General features: G+C 40.8%; 1 protein-coding gene across 1 annotated transcript in view; it reads left to right on the top strand.

Moving 5' to 3' along the window:
- SLC22A3 (solute carrier family 22 member 3) overlaps positions 1–17578 on the top strand; it is an 87923-nt gene that overhangs the window by 31798 nt on the left and 38547 nt on the right. Inside the window, exons 2-5 of the mRNA XM_072766759.1 lie at positions 11106–11209; positions 13751–13905; positions 15586–15754; positions 16499–16616. Of these exons, the coding sequence (XP_072622860.1) occupies positions 11106–11209; positions 13751–13905; positions 15586–15754; positions 16499–16616 (546 nt within the window). The remainder of the gene's footprint in view (positions 1–11105; positions 11210–13750; positions 13906–15585; positions 15755–16498; positions 16617–17578) is intronic.

The following is a 17578-nucleotide window of genomic DNA, read 5'->3' as shown; positions in this document are numbered from 1 at the left end:
TATCAGTGCTGTCATTTAATCCTGAGTTCAACGCAACTGAGGCCAGGTGGTAGCTTTGGCGAGAGAGGGCAGAGCAGCTTGACTGACAGTCTCCACTGCTGTTTACAGTTTATTGGGGGGTAGTTCCCCAGAACTCAGTCTGGCAGTGCTGCTATGGAGGCAACAGTGGATGCTGGGCACCTGAACCACTAATGTGTCCTGCATGTGGGGTTCCAGGCACTTCTCAGAATTCCCAGATGATTTTGCTAAGGGTCTCTAATATCCCATGGGTCTAGCAGGTCAGGTACATGTTCCTTTTTGACCAACTCTTGCTACCACTGTTGAAGGTGCTTGTACCCAGATGGTCAGAGTCGGGTTCAGGCTCAGTTCCTAAATCAAGTTTTGGTGTAGCACAGGAACCCCTTTCTACAAAAGGGCGCAGCAGTTAATACTAGGTATATGGCTGCAGGACCTGCTGGCGAGCCTAGAGTCTGAAGATATACTCCTGAATCTCCAGAATTGGCTCCAACATGGGAGGGGCAAGAGTCCAGAGAATGAGGTCTAAAATAGCTGCTCCTGGATGAGAGTTGGCATGAGTCTTTGTCTGGATGGACCTGCATTAAATCAAAGTGGCAATTAAAGACGGTTAATTCATGGAAAACAGGAGCTGTGATTGGCACTATTTGTGCCCTCAATAATTCAAAACTGATGACTCACCTATTAAAACGTATCATTTTGAATAGACTCCTCTACACACAGAATCATGAATTTAAAATAGAGTAGTGCTTGTTGAATGGATCATGAGCTGCTTGTTAAGCATTCCTTTACCTGAGTTCCCTGAATAACAGAGCCTGGGACAAGAGCTTGCATACTAATTCTTTATCAGAAGCTGCAACCCCAGGGAAGGGAGAATGAAGGAGGAAAGAGAAGAAGCAGGGATAGAGGGTGGACAAATTGAGGGAGTGGATTCCCACGTGGCCACAGGTGCACAGCAAACACTGCCAGGTGCTCAGCCTTCAGGCGTCTCCCCTGGGCTGCTGTGAACCATTGGCATCTAGAGCAGCCACAGCAGGGTAGGACTCCTTCTTTTCTCCCATCTCCCACCTCCTGTTGGTCAGTCTGAACCACAAGGCTTCAGTTCCTTCCCACGTCTGGGTTGTCAGGCCCTCTCTGCCTGGGAAGCCAGCACAATTGAGGGCCCAGGCTGGCTACTGGGCAAGTGTGCACGCTGTACACAAAAGGCCCTCACTCTGAATTGCTCAGCCCAGGCAACATGGTGGCTGGCTTTTCCAGTAAGAGAAAGATCCACATTTTCTCCAGGATGCTGCACCAGGGAAGCCAGATGGACCACTGAGGGAAACAAGCTGTGCAGATCTGAATCCAGTATGGAGCTCAATTCTGAGGGGCTAGGACCAGGAAGAGAGAACTGTCTTTTCTTCTTTTAAATAATGCATCGTTTTATACAGAAACTTTGAAAATATCCTGATTGATATCCATTTTAGTTTCCTAGGGCTGGCATAACAAATTATTATAAACCAGGATTGTGTTAACAGCAGAAATTCATTCTTTCATGATTCTGGAGGCCGTAAGTCTGAAGTCTGATTTCAGAGGCCTGCTCCCTCTGAAAATTCTGGGGAAGAATCTGCTCCTTGCCTCTCTATTACCTTCTGGTCCTGGCAGCTATTATGGGCTGCCATATATTCATCCCTTGACCCCCAATTCAGACTGTGACTTTATTTGGAGATAGACTTTTTAAGGAGAAAATAAACTGAAATGAAGTCGTCAGGGTGGGCTCTAATCCAAATGGCCAGCGACCTTATTAGAAGAGGCCAGAACACAGACACACACACAGAAAGAGCCCATGAAAACACACAGGGAGAAGGTGGCTGTCTACAAGCCAAGGTGAGAGGCCTCACCAACCCTCTGGACTCCTTGATCTCAGACTCTCAGCCTCCAGAATGCTGAACAAAATAAATTTCTGCTGTTTCAGCCGCAGCCTGACGTACTTTGTCATGGCAGCCCTGCTGATGAATACACATGAGACCTTTGGCGTTCCTTAGTAGTCTCTGCCTACACCTTCCCATGCGGTTTTCCGTGTGTGTGTGTGTGTGTGTGTGTGTGTGTGTGTGTGTCTTTGTTTTCTCTCCGTTTCATGGGATTAGGGGCCATCCTGATCCAGTATGACCCCATCCTAACTAATTACATCTGCAAAGACCCTATTTTCAGTTGAGGTCATTTGAAGATCCAGATAGACAAAAATTAGGATGGGACACTATTCCATCCAGTATAAAATGCAAAAGTCAGCTATCCCCTGGTAGGTATTTATATAGCTGAGAACCTTCACACCAGTGAGTTTCAACCTCAGCTCCTCATTAGACTAGATTCTGATTGAATTTTTTCAATTATTCCCAGTAATTCTAATGAGTAGCCAGTATGGAAAACCACATTTTAAAACTACTAGTGATGTCATTTATTACTATCATTATCATTATGTACTAATTCTAATGCAATTGGTAACATTTAGCAGACATTAAATATGCCTCAGGCATTGGGTGAAGTACTCTACATATTTTATTTCAATGATATCATTAGTTCAGTCCTTATCCTCATTTTATAGGTGGGGACACACAGGGTTAAAGAGGTTAAGGACACAGAGCACTGTGACTCCTCTGCCCTCAACTGTGAACGAATTCAGAGCCTCTCATCATCCTCTGGTCTGTAGATATACCCAGTTATGTAGAGAAATCATAAACATTTTTAAGAAGAGTAACTGCATGCCTTCTCTACAAAGAGATTAAATGGTTTGAGCTTCTAAGATTAGACGGTGAGTTATGGAGCATAATTTACTACAGAAATCATTACTATTATAATAAATTCAGTTTTGTGTTTTTCCTAATTTCACAAGCCCAGACAAAAAGGCATGCACTTAAAGAACATCTTTCCGTTATATTTTCTGCTTTATATATTTAACCATACCTGAAGGCATGACTATCATCAACTTTGGAGGACAACTTAGGTGACAGCTTATATGAGCCTTTCTTCACATAGGGCGCCTCTTCATGCCGGGCGACATGTCACAACAGGTGTTCTAGGTGACGGTGGCAGATGTTAGGCTTCCTCTCCATCTCCTGGTCTTGCTCTCATCTCCCTGGAATCTTGTTCTATCTGGGGCCAGGACATCTGTTCTAGACCTTTCCATTCATGACCTTGTAGATTCTCCCTCTGTCCTCTAGAACTTCCTCCTCCCTCTGTTCTGAACTCTCTTGATGTCTCTGGTTTCCTGAGAAAGAAACTCACTGTCCCACCCCCTAGATGCACACTGCATTCCCTGTTGGGTGGAATAAAGACAAGCAGTTCTTCAGCTCCAAATTGGAGCTTGGCACCCCCATGTGCTGCAGACAGACCCGAACCTCACTGGCATTCATGCTTCTGTTTCTTGGGCTGTCCATCACTTTGCTCAAATACCTTTCTTTTCCTTGCTTTTTCCTTCTAAATCCAGCTCATTGTTGAAGGATCTGATCATGTCCCACCTTATTCATGTATCTGATTTCTTTGGACCCACCAGTCATTTCTTTCACTGAGGCATTCCCGCATTTTACAGTCAATGCCTTTCAGTTCTGATCTCAGTTGCTTCACATTTGCTTCACATATGCTTGCTAACCTTGGCTCAATAAACTATGTAATAAGCTCCTCACAGAGCAGAAACAAAGTATGCATGTCAGTGGTACTTCTCTCAGCCTCATCTGTATAATGCCGAGCACACCACTGGAATTTTCTGTAAATACTTAATGGTTAGTGCTTACAGCTGCAGTTTATTGTGATGATTTGTACATGTCAGAAAAGCATTAACTGTTTGATAGGGACACCTCAGTGGCTCAGTTGACTAAGAATCTGATTCATGATTTCAGCTCAGGTCAAGATATCAGGGTTGTGAGATTGAGCCCCACGTCAGGCTATATACTCAGCATAGAGTCTGCTTAAGATTCTCTTTCTTTCCCCCTCCCCCTCCCTGCTCACATACTCTCTCAATCTCTCAAAAAAAAAAAAAAAGGAAAAAAAAAGAAAGAAAGAAAAGAAAAGAAAAGAGAAAAAAAGATGTCCGTACAAGTGATCAGATCATGTTAAAGAAATTTTCATTATGAGTAGAATTACAAATGATATCCTTTCCTCTCATGGAAGCCCTGCACACCTTACATTTTTATGATGACAATAATTTTTTAAAAGATTTTATTTATTTATTCATGAGAGACACAGAGAGAAAGAGAGGCAGAGACACAGGAAGAGGGAGAAGCAGGCTCCATGCAGGGAGCCCAACATGGGACTTGATCCCTGGTCTCCAGGATCATGCCCTGGGCTGAAGGCAGGTGCCAAATGGCTGAGGCACCTGGGCTGCCCGATGACAATAATTTTTAATCAATATTAGGCTCTGTTATGGTGGCTTGGTGTTGATTAGAAATGGAACCTGCCCATGGAATTCAATGCATGATTGGCCAATGCTAAAAATAGCCAGGGGCACCCCACACCCGATGTCAAACCAAAGGCATATATGCTGCTTTGAACACCAATGAAGAGTTTAATGGCCACTGATTTGGAGCAGAAAGCTGATTAAGAATGGTTTGACTTATAAACTCATCCTTAGAAGATGGACACAAAGGCATACATGTCTGGTTATTTCATGTCAAAGACTTCCCTTCTTCCCACAGCAGTCCAAACTAATCAGTACTATTCATCACCGACGTGACTGAGGTCAGATGACATGATGTGCTCTAACTTTAGACCCTCTTACCTGCCAGTTTATTTGAGAGACATCTGTGGAAAAGCCAGCTTCCGATCATCTGGGTCCACTCTCTGTGGCTTAAGGAGCAGGCAAGTCTCCTCCTGAGTTTCTGTCTTTTGCATACCTGCATTATTTTTACTATACTTTTCCACCTTTGACTTTTGTATACTGGAGATATTCTGTTGCTCTAGTCTTAAGGGTGATTTAGAAATCAATACTTTTACATGGATCTAACAGTAAGTTGTCCCAGCATCTTATCATTGTAGCTCAAATTAACATCATGTCTATTTGGATTATAACAACTAGGAAAAGCTGAGATATACGCCTGGTTAGAAGCCCTTCAAAAGTATCTAATTAGGCTGGAGTTGTGCTTTCTACACAATGAAGCAATGTAATCCTCCCAGCATTACATGAAGAGTTATTTGTTTCATCAGATCAGCTTTCTACTCATGCCAAGGGGAGTAATTCTCTTTGTGTAAAAGTGATTTTGAAGATTAGTAATGAACAGAATGGGTACACATAGATTTATGAGTATTTTAAAATAATGTTTAAATGTCTGCATGTGTACACTTAAAAAATAAAAAGGAGATGTCTCACTTCTTCATAAATTGCCTTAGGAGAAAGATAGAAATGCTTGTATCTTTGATTCAGACTTTGGTAAGTTTGACAAGAGGTGGGTTTTAGGTCTCCCTGGGAACTACAACAGACTTTTAGTACTTTATTTCAGGAAAAAGTCCTTAGCCTGTGAAGCTCTTGGGCTTCATTGCCTGCTAACCTCTCTTTAAACATGACCCAGAGCTGTTGCCGTAGCAGGCAGCGAGCCCAGAGCTGATTAGGAAGGGCCAGGTGCAGAAGGCAGGGGTGTGCCTCCTGGGTATATGAGTAAGACTCAGAACCAAGCCCCTGAATCCTTGCATTTGCTTTGTTGTCCCTATACCAGAAACCCACGTGTGTGTGTGTGTGTGTGTGTGTGTGTGTATGCAGGCATGTGTGTGTGGGAGGTAGTTGTGTGCATTTCCTTAGGGGTACATAATTTAAGTTCATTTATTTTGTACTTTTGAAAGATAGCAAGCTCCCAGTCATAAAAGCAGAAACCAGGCGAGGTATTTCAAGCAGGAAGGGATTTGGATTTGAATTGTTTTGGAAGGGCTTGAAGAGCACAGAGAGGGGGGATCAGGGAGCAGGGTCCTTGTCTTGCTCCAAGACAGTATCCCTTTGCCCCCATGTGGACAGAAAGTGATTGGAAACTGAATGGCTGAATTGCTGAATGGCTTCTGCAACCACCAACCACTGTTGTCACTGCCGTCCTTAGAGCTGGAACTGCTGCCACATCCAGAAGCCGAATCCCCACTACCTCCTTCCTGTTTTCTTTTTTTTTTTTAATATGACACTATGATTTATTTAAGATATATTATGATTTTTTACAGTAAATATATTTTTCCAGGACTATGGGTCAAATTCAAGTAAAAAAATAAAGTCAGTTCATTCAAGGGGTTATTTACACAGGGCATGATTCATTATGTAGTGCACATAACTTCTGAAACGGTCTGTGGAAGGATTGGGAATCTCAGTACCAGTACTTTTGCAAAGTAATAGAAATGTTTGAGCAGATGAGCTTTTTTCTTTTTTTTTTTTTTAAAGATTTTATTTATTCATGAGAAACACAGAGAGAGAGGCAGAGACACAGGCAGAAGGAGAAGCAGGCTCCCTGCAAGGAGCCCGATGTGGGACTCGATCCAGGATCCCAGAGTCATTCCCTGAATCAAAAGCAGATGCTCAACCGCTGAGCCACTCAGGCGTCCCCAGATGAGCTTTTTGATCATACTTGTTGTTTTCTGATCGTGCCCTTACTCTCTCCTCCCCCAGGGGCAGAGCCTAAACAGAACCTTGCTGCAAGGGATTCTAGGAAATGTAGTTTCCGCGCCTCCTGCTCCTGGGATGCAGGACAAAGCGCAGAGTTGATGATACCGAGCTCAGATAGCAGTATAATACTTGAGAAAATGTTTTCACAGAACTTTATCTGCTTAGGGACGACTGGGTGGCTCCGCGGTCGGGCGTCTGCCTTTGGCTCAGGGTATGATCCTGGAGTCCTGGGATCCAGTCCCACGTCGGGCTCCCAGCACGGAGCCTGCTTCTCCCTCTGCCTGAGTCTCTGCCTCTCTCTCTCTCTCTCTGTCTCTCATGAATAAATAAATAAAATCTTAAAAAAACTTTAACTACTTAGATGTTTATTTTCAGTTGTTAAGAAAACAAAAAATACTTATTTTAATATGAAATATGAAAAAAAATCCTTTATGACACTTTCTCTTATGGGAGTGTGAAAAAGATAATTAGATTTATATTAAAGAATATTTTGTGGCTTTAAAGACTATGGGGGAGCATTTTATTCAAACAATTCAAAAGCAGCTGAACAAATTCATTGAAAGGATAGTTCTTACTGGGCTTTGCTATGTCATCTTTGAAAAGCTTGCCTGTATCCCCAGCTAATCCACTTACCGGAGGAACAGTTGGAGGATGCAAATTCTACTTTTTGGGAATTCCTATTTGACAGTGGCTGCTACCTTTCTGTAGCAAAATGTTTTCCCTGGCAGTTGAATTGCCTGTTTGATTTCTGAGATTGGATACACTGTTATTCTTGTTGCATTTTTTTAAAAAAATGTATTTATTTATTTGAGAGAGAGAGCATGAGCAGGCAGGAGAGGGAGAGGCAGAGGGAGAAGAAGACTCCCCACTGAGCAGGGAGCCCCACCCAGGTCTCACTCCCAGGACTGCGGGATCATGACCTGAGCTGAAGGCAGATGCTTAACCAACTGAGCCACCCAGGCACCCCTATTCTTGTTGCAGTCTTTTGGAGTTTTTTGTTTTTATTAAGTTTTTATTTTAATTCTAGTGTAGTTAACATACAGTGTTATGTTAGTTTCAGGTGTACAGTATAGTGATTCACCAGTTCCATACATCACCCGGGGCTCATCACAAGTGCCCTCCTTCATCCCCATCACTTATTTCCCCCATCCCTCCTCCACCCACCTCCCCTCTGATAACTACCAGTCTATTCTCTATAGGTAAGAATTTGTTTCTTGATTTCTCTCTCTCTTTTTTTTAATTGTTTCTTAAATTCCACATATGAGTAAAATCATATGGTATTTTACTGCTGACTCTGCTGACTTATTTTGCTTAGCATAATACTCTCTAGCTCCATCCATGTTGTTGCAAATGGCAAGATTTCATATTTTTATAGCTGAATAATATTCCCTTGTGTATATATACTACATATTTATCCATTCATCTATCGATAGATATTTGGGCAGCTTCTATAGTTTGGCTATTGCAAATAATGCTGCAATAACTTGTTTTGAATAGCTTTTTTTTTTTTTTTTTGTATTTTTTAGGTAGATACCCCATAGTGTGATTACTGGATCACAAGGTAGTTCTATTTTTAACTTTTTGAGGAACCTCCATACTGTTTTCCACATCTGCATTCCCACCAACAGTGCAAGATGGTTTGTTTTTCTCCATATCCTTGCCAACACTTGTTTCTTGTGTTATTTTAGCCATTCTGACAGGTGTGAGGTGATATCTCATTGCAGTTTTGATTTGCATTTCCCCGGTGATGAGTGATATTGAGCATCTTTTCCTATGTCTTTTGGCCATCCTGTATCTCTTCTTTAGGGAAATGTCTGTTCGGGATCCCTGGGTGGCTCAGTAGTTTAGTGCCTGCCTTCAGCCCAGGGTATGATCCTGGAGTTCTGGGATTGGGTCCCATGTCGGGCTCCCTGCGCGGAGCCTGCTTCTTCTTCTGCCTGTGTCTCTGCCTCTCTCTCTCTCTCTCTCTCTCCTCTCTCTCTCTCTCTGTGTCTATCATGAATAAATAAATAAAATCTTTTAAAAAAAGAAATGTCTGTTCATGTCTTCCATTCATTTTTAAAATCTTTTTTTTATAATTTATTTTTTATTATTTATGATAGTCAGAGAGAGAGAAAGAGAGAGAGAGAGAGGCAGAGACACAGGCAGAGGGAGAAGCAGGCTCCATGCACCGGGAGCCCGACGTGGGACTCGATCCCGGGTCTCCAGGATAGCGCCCTGAGCCAAAGGCAGGCGCCAAACTGCTGCGCCACCCAGGGATCCCCCCGTTAATTTTTTTAAAAATTTATTTATTCGTGAAAGACACAAAAAGAGAGGCAGAAACATGAACAGAGGGAGAAGCAGGATCCCCGAGGGAAGCCCAACCTGGGATTTGATCCTAGGACCCCAGGGCCATGACCTAAGCCAAAGGCAGACACTCAACCACTGAGCCACCGAGGTGCACCCCCTGCTCATTTTCTAAGTTGGATTATTTGGTTTTGGGTTTTGAGTTCTGTAAATTCTCTGTATATCTTGGATACTAACTCTTCATTGGATATGTCATTTACAAATATCTTCTTGCATTCTGTAGGTTGCCTTTTAGTTTTGTTGATTGTTTCTTTTGCTGTGCAGAAGCTTTTTATTTTGATGTAGTACCAATAGTTTATTTTTGCATTTATTTCCCTTGCCTCAGGAAACATATCTAGAAAATTGTTGCTATAGCCAATGTCAGAGAAATTACTGCCTGTGTTTTCTTCTAAGATTTTTATGGTTTCATGTCTCACATTTAGGTCCTTAATCCATTTTGAGTTTATTTTTGTGTATGGTGTAAGAAAGCGGTCTAGTTTCATTCTTCTGTATGTGGCTATCCTCTAATTGCATTCTCTACATGTTTAATTCCAATGGGAAATTATTTCAGATAGTTAGTCATCTGCAAGTTTACTTAAAACTGTTGTGCCTTGAGAAACCAGTATGTAAGTGGCTGTAAAACTCCTTTAACTCATCACAGTTACTACTACCATGTCTATATGTCAATCTTTTTACTTTTTTAACCTCCATAAGTCTTCCCAGCAACTTTGTGAGGTGGACCAGCTACTCATGCTCCTGTTTTTTTTTCCAGCTATATTAAGTGACAGATCACTAGCTGTAGAACCAAGCCAAATAAGTGTCACAGTTTGCTTATGAATGTGTATTTATGAATAATTTTCAAGCTGGGGTTGCTGTTTGGAGGCATGCAAAGCCAATTACAGGGTGGAGGGCCTGGGTACTTTGAAGGGAATCCATTGTCAGGGCCTCAGTTCATGTGGTCTAAAATCCATCTGCTTGAGAATATGTGTGCACTGAGGATGCAGGTCCTTTTTCCTAATGTCCTTCTCCCACTTTGCTAAAGGAATGCTACCTCTCTCCTGTCCCACTATGGTGGACCGACCCGAGGTTCAAAAACCTGTGGGGAACCAAACAATGGGACAGTTTGGACTATTGGTTTGGGTATTAAGAACATAAGGAAGAAAGCAAGTAAATAGCCCTAATGATTTGATTAAACAACTTTTATTAAGTGTGACGGTCTCCTTTTCCATCCTTGCAGCAAGAGTGTAGGAGAACTTAAATGGCCTGTTGGTTAATAGAAAAGTAAAAGTAATTTTGATGATAGATCGCTGTGCAAGTCTCAGCACATAACTGAGAAGGAGCCAGAGGAATTGAGTAATGTTGCTCTAATGAAACTTTCTCCATTCTTATTAATTAACTTATACAAACAAGTTTTCCTGGCACATAAATTTGTAAAAATAAAAAAGGGAATAGGATTGATGTTTACCCTTAACTGGTTCTAGTAATAAACAATCTTTCTCTGCAGATTACATGAACTAGCTGGGAAACCCCAGGCTTTCTTAACATTCTTCTAGAAATACAGAGGTGCATTTCCCACAAAATGTTACTCCCATGCAGTAAATCTTTTTCAAAATTCATCATATTTCCTGTTTTCGTCCGTTGTGGTCTAGTGACTATAATTATAACCCAATGAGAAAAGATGCAAATATTTAGAGACATTGTCACGGGGAAAATTTTTTAAAATTTTTATAAACCTAATTTTTACGCAGAGAAGTATTTATTAACCTCACCATTAATGCAATACACATTAACACAAAACACAAAACAGTCTCTACTTAGAATATTAAGATGTAAGTATGTGGGAATGAAAAGAAAAATTCAAAAAGGAAAAAAGATTGACTTCGGATTGAGACTATTGAACAGTTTGTTTTTCCAGTGTGACGGTAGGTCGTCAATGGCTCTGATAGTTAGACTGTTGGATACAGTGAATTACATCTTTGGCAGTCATTGAAACTGACAAAACGTTTATATATCTATATAAAAATAAGTACGTGATACATTTAAAAAATTTAAGGAATGTCTGGGCAAAAATGTTTAGTCATCACTGATCTGGACAGAAGATCAGGTGTCTTGAGGATAAGCACAGTCATGTGTCTCCCATGTATTTGCCTTGTTTTCCCAGTTTGACCTTGTGTGCGTCAATGCTTGGATGCTGGACCTCACGCAAGCCGTCCTAAATCTGGGCTTCTTGGCTGGAGCCTTCACCTTGGGCTATGCAGCAGACAGGTAGGCACGGATAGGACAGCCATTGACAGCACGAGAACATGATGCAAACGTGTAGAGATGAAAATGTTTTATGTTAACCATTAGAAAACTATTTTTGCTAAACTTGAAAAAAAAATCTTAATTTCTCTACTTGTGACATTCATGCTTATTTGGTTAGACGAATCCTTGTTCAACTCCATCTCCTTACTCCTTGAACTGTATCAGTGGATAGGGCTGCTCCCAGTGGGCCTGAAGGCATCTGAGTGGAAACACACACCAGCAAGGCAGTCACTTCATTGTGCAAATGGCTGGCTGGCTGAACGCTGCAGAGTCAATTGCATGTGCTCCCATAGCTCACTGGTTGTGTCTGATTTAGTCAGAGTCAGCCCTTTCCAAATATGTTTCATCTAAATGTTTAAATTTTTTTTAAAAAATAAATCATTGGGGATCCCTGGGTGGCGCAGCGGTTTGGCGCCTGCCTTTGGCCCAGGGCGCGATCCTAGAGACCTGGGATCGAATCCCATGTCGGGCTCCCGGTGCATGGAGCCTGCTTCTCCCTCTGCCTGTGTCTCTGCGTCTCTCTCTCTCACTGTGTGCCTATCATAAATAAATAAAAAAATAATAATAATAAAAAAAATAAAAAATAAAAAATAAATCATTGTATTTTATGTTACAAGTTAAAAACTGTGCAAAAAAAAAGAGTTTTTCCAAAGATCATTAAAAATTTTTTACCTATTATTTAACATCCATAAATATACCAGCTAATGGGAGACACAGTGAATATATATATTGAGGACAATCAGGCTTTCTATTCAAATATCCCTGTTTTAAACATTCTTGATGTTTGTTATTGTATTCATATTTAACTCTTCCTTTATACCAATTCTAACTATGAAAACCATGCCATAATTTAATTATTGCTTCTAGACCCCTTAGGACAGGGGTAGGCAAGCCTTGGCCATTGACCGTGTCTGGCTGACGATCAGACGATCACTCTGGTCACTCTAGCCCAGCCTGGGTGCGTCCTTGTGACTGTGCTTGTGGTGCGCAGTGCAGAGGGTCCCACTTGGAGAATGGCCCTCTGCAATTAATTAGCTCACTGGAGGCAATTAAATGCCCCAAATGTTTTAGCCAATAGACAGTCGAGTGTGACCAGACTAGGATTTCAAAGTGAGTAGAACCTTTGGTTTCTTTTTCTGCTCCTTCACCTATCTTAGTTTTCTCTTGCAGCCCCCTGCCACCCTCCTCTGCATGGGCCTTTCTCCTTAATCCTTGTGTCCGATGCTCTTTCCCTGTCTTTATCTATGTCTTTTTCTGTGGCTTCTTCTAATACCCTTTCCTATTTGTCTGTTTTTTCTTAATCTCCCCACACATCACTTTCTCTCCTAGCCGGCTACGACTCGCAAGGGATCCATGTATTTTCAACATGTATTTCTGATTTAAACATTAGGTTTAGCTGCTTCTGCATGTTTCTCACAATCAGTAAACACATCTCCAAACAAAAGTAACTCAACTAAAGAAGGGAGGCTCTTCCTACCTGTGTCCTAGCAGGGGACCGAGTGGCTGTCCTCCGAGATGACTCAATGCTCTAGAGAGGAAGACAGACCTAGGAATGATCCTGCCTCACTGCCAGGCCAGCCACTGTTGGTTCCTTCTCTCCTTTAAGTCGTTGAAGGAAAAGACAGGAGAGGACAGTGTAGGAAGGATAGACAGTGAATTTTAAACCTAGATAAACCAGGACTACTTCTGTCTCCACTCTGCTGACCAGAGCAAGATGCTGCATGTGTGAATTTGGCAGCAATTTCTCTGGGAAAATGTTTTTGAATCACGACTCATAAGGGTCATGGATGACAAACTTCCACCAGCCGATAATTTGGCACAGCTATTGCGAACCATTTAACATCAGAATTCCAGAATATCACAGACAATAATGTGTGTCCTTTGCCTATGCTTTTAATAATAATCCTGTAAACAGTGAGGATAAAATGCAGAACTTAAGAACAGTTCCCATTAATTGTGAACTTCATAGTTCATAAGGAGCTTTCACATCAGCATCTCATTTGAGCCTCTACAACCTCATTGTAGAAAGAGGCGGGGGGGGAATAACCCACAAGCAAACAAACAAAATATGAGTCTTAGATTAACGAAGAGAGGGACCTGAGATCGTATGGCTGGCTCATGGTTCAGCCAAGATTGAAGCCCGGGCCTGGGGCTTTCTCCCTTTCTCCTTCCCACTCCACTCGCAAAGATGCTATCAGATGTCAGAGCTGTGCCACCAAGGAAACTGTTTGTGATAGAGAGCATCATCTATTTGAAAATCACATTTCCATTCTGTGCTTTACATTTTGTCATGTTGTTTCAGAGGCATATGCTCTTATTTTCCCTGGTTTTGCTATAAAACAAAATGTAGAATTTCCAACAAACCTGTACCTGGTAGTAATGCAATCTTAAAAACAAAATTTGTATACTTAACCTCTCTTAACAATGCTTCTAATGATAGTCTTTCTCATTGTGTCAATGGAAGCGTTGAAGGTGACTTCTTCCTCTCTCTTTCTCAAAAAGGTATGGCCGACTAGTCATTTACCTAATATCCTGTTTCGGTGTTGGCGTCACTGGTGTTGTGGTGGCATTTGCACCAAATTTCCCTGTGTTTGTGGTCTTCCGCTTCCTACAAGGTGTGTTTGGAAAGGGGACATGGATGACCTGTTACGTGATTGGTAAGACATTGCTATGCCTTGTGTCTCTGTGATGCCAGGGGCAGGTGGTTGGGAGGGGCCAGCCAATCAGCCCTCCTCAGGCTCATATGCGGAGGCTTGGCGGCTGCCACAGTAAGGACCTCTGCAAATAGGAAGATGCAAGGGTGAAATTCTGACTCTCAGGAAATTAAAATGCCACTTTGTGAAATATGGAATATCACAAAGTACTTGGATGAACCACTTTCTAGTACTGCTATACTGCTAGCATGTTATTGCTTTGCTTTGCCAGAGATTATTTTTTTAAGATTTTATTTATTTATTCAAGAGGGAGACACAGAGAGAGGCACAGACATAAGTAGAGGGAGAAGCAGGCTCCCTGTGGGGAGCCTGATGCAGGACTCAATCCCAGGATGCTGGGATCAGGACCTGAGCCGAAGACAGACGCTCAACCACTGAGCGACCCAGGCATCCCTTATCAGAGAATAATTTCTATAAAAATTTTAGCAGTTCCTTGTAACATTCTTAAAGCATTTTCTGTGTATTTCTGTGAAAGGGTTTGAGATGACATTCCTGTGTTCTCAAATATTATTTCTTAATTCTCCTTTTGTTCAAATGGAGAACTTTTTACCGTGAAGATCTGACCTACAAATGAGAAGCTCATTTGTGAACCTCTGCTCTCTTCCATAACTAGAAAGTTTGACCTTCTAGGTATAAAAGAAAGAAAAACTTCAGGTTGCGCTTTGCTAATTTTACTGGGAAAAGTCCTGGCTGCTACTTTGGTTCCGTTTCTAGTGATGTCCAGCTACCTATTCTAAGGGTCATGGTGGATTTGTGAGCAGGGAGACACAATAGCACCTTTTTGATTATTGCTCCAGATTGTTAGGCTTCTAGTCCCTTCCATTACTCCTAGACAATCCCTCCCCCAAGCAGTGCCCACTTTGGGGACTCTTTAAAAATCCTTTTATGGGACAAGGAAAGAAAGAGTGCTGGAAGGTTGCCTGCCTGTCGCTGGCTGGCGCAGAAGGGATAACTTTAGAATATGAAGGAGATTTGAGTCTAGGTGAGTTTTCAAAGTTGTAAACTTAGGACACAACTAAGGTAGCATATCCCAGGATAATCGGAATAGAATTGATGACAAGTAGAAATGGATGAATTTGGGGGGGCGGTGGGAGAAGGGGAGGGATGCCAGCAGTAAAATTCCCCATGTGATTTTTAAAGAAATATCACATAAATGGAAAGCCCAGCACTGTGGAAAAAAGAATCATCATTTGATGAAAACTGTGTTGTGATCTTTAAAAAATTATTTGTAGAATTATAATGTTCATAAATGCTCATAAATAATCTCTTTTATAATATGCAAATCTTTAGAGATACCATGATAGAAATCTAGCCAGCTTATTTTTATTTCTGTGTTGATAAATAGTCATCATTTAAGCTTTCTTAAAACCAATACATATGTTCTTTGTATACTTAGGAGGGTATTGGGCTGGGTGTGTGGGATGAACGTGGCATGTGCTTGCCAATAACTGGCAGAGAGTGAGCAGAAAGCACGGCTCCAGCACGTATGGAAGCCTTCGTACCTTTAAGAGTTCTGTAGCATCCTAGCAATGCTGATGGATATGACAGATGTAACATCTCTCTGTTTGTTTATTTTGGAGCTGATCTTGAGCTTCCCTAACTTCTGTGTTTGTTTTCCTTCAGTAACAGAAATAGTAGGTTCAAAGCAAAGGAGAATTGTGGGAATAGTGGTCCAAATGTTCTTCACTCTTGGAATCATCATTCTCCCTGGAATTGCCTACTTTATCCCAAATTGGCAAGGGATTCAGCTAGCCATAACGCTGCCCAGCTTTCTCTTCCTCCTTTATTACTGGTAAAGTGGTTTTGATCATTATTGAATTTATTCTTATTCCACAGAAATGTAGAATCTGTGCTTTTAAACCACCATGAAAGTGAAAGCAACTACAGAGATTTCCTGACATCTCCAGAGTGACTATGGGCTTTGGGAATTTCTAGAGAATTTGAGAATTTATAGAGATTATTATTTGACTAATTGTCGTAATTAAAATCAATTAATAAAGTACCCAAACATAAAATTCTAAATAGAGTATTAATTATGCTTTGTTATTTTATGTATCTTCATGAACCCTTTAAGGCAACAAACCATATCTGCCAATATTTCAACTTGCAAATTAAATGCAATGAGATCTGTTTGCTTTTCTGTGTGTTCTATTAAGCAAATTAATATTATTCAGGAGTCTTCTGAGGAATAAGAAGATGTTAAGAGCATGAGAAAATTAAGTTATCAGAAAGCTACAGGTTATATGCATTTGACTCATACTGAAGTCAATGTATTTTGATCATTTCTCTAATTTAATTTTAATATATAGGGAAATCAACTTACATGAATTGAGTTTCACTTCTTCCTAAATGCTCATTAAATCCCAGTTCTTTTCATATGTGTAATCAAGGACGCTATGCTCTAAGACAGCGTGGTCTTACAAGAGCAATGTAATATTGGTTATTTTTATTAGGACCAGTGACCTAGTTATCAAGTCATTAATTTTTAGCTTTTGAAATTACCAAACATAACTCAAAAAAGTCTTCTTCTTGCCAGGGTGGTTCCTGAGTCTCCCCGCTGGCTGATTACTCGGAAGAAAGGGGATAAAGCCCTAAAAATTCTGAGGAGCATTGCCAAATGCAATGGGAAATATCTGTCACCAAATTACTCGGAGGTAATCTTATTTATTACTAGTAACAAGCATTGTTAAAGTGGATGAATGAATTTGTCTCTTATGCACATATTATTGAGCAGCTGACTTAATCATTTTAGTTTGGCTTTTAAAAAGGTAAAAAAGAAAAACCCTTGGGAAGAATCACAAGGTGCATTAAAGAAGACATGGTTGTAGAGTTGTGATAACAAGAGTTGAGGTCAACTGGTAGCTTGGTCCATGTGTCAATAGTTGTATCGTGTTACTTGAATTATTATACTTACTATAACTCCATACTATAAAGTCATTCATTCATCTTAAGTTACACCAACTATAAATCTTCTCTTGACATTCAGTGACAAATCTGAAGATTTGTCTTTAAATGTAGTCTTGGAATACTATTTATTTGAATGAGAGTGTGAGCAACAATGTAATATTCAGCCTTTAGACTTACAGGTGCTGCTGGCCTACCTTCCCCCTGTCCCTTATTTTCTTCCTCCATTTTTTTTCTTTTTTCCAGCAAAGGCTTTTTGGGTGTTTCTGTATCATTACACTAAGATAAATGGTGGAGACTCATTCTTTGCTCTTTGGAGGATTTGCTATGCCTTTGAAAACATACAGATATATTTGAGATAACAACCAAATAATTAGAGAAAAATATATAAAGATATATGGCAATGCTTTACTGCGAAGACTAAGTGAAGGTGGAATGACAGAAGGCTTATTATAAAAGGAATATTAGAGAAGAATTTTTCAGAAGATATAAATCTTTGATATAAACCTTGAAAAATATTAGGTTGCTAACATCGATTTTTTTTTGTAGCCCTTAGTTGGTTTTGATAAAACGTTCTGATTAAAAAAAAAAAAAAAAAGCTTTCTTAGTTTTAATGTCATGTCCCCAACCTCAGAGATACTTGGATTTCTAACTTTTTCCTTCACGCTTACATTCAGCAGCAAGCAGTAGCCTCTGTGATCATAGAGGTTCC

The sequence above is a fragment of the Vulpes vulpes genome, chromosome 1, assembly GCF_048418805.1.
Source record: "Vulpes vulpes isolate BD-2025 chromosome 1, VulVul3, whole genome shotgun sequence".
NCBI classification, from domain to species: Eukaryota; Metazoa; Chordata; class Mammalia; order Carnivora; family Canidae; genus Vulpes; species Vulpes vulpes.
This window is presented reverse-complemented; position numbering and strand designations above follow the sequence as displayed.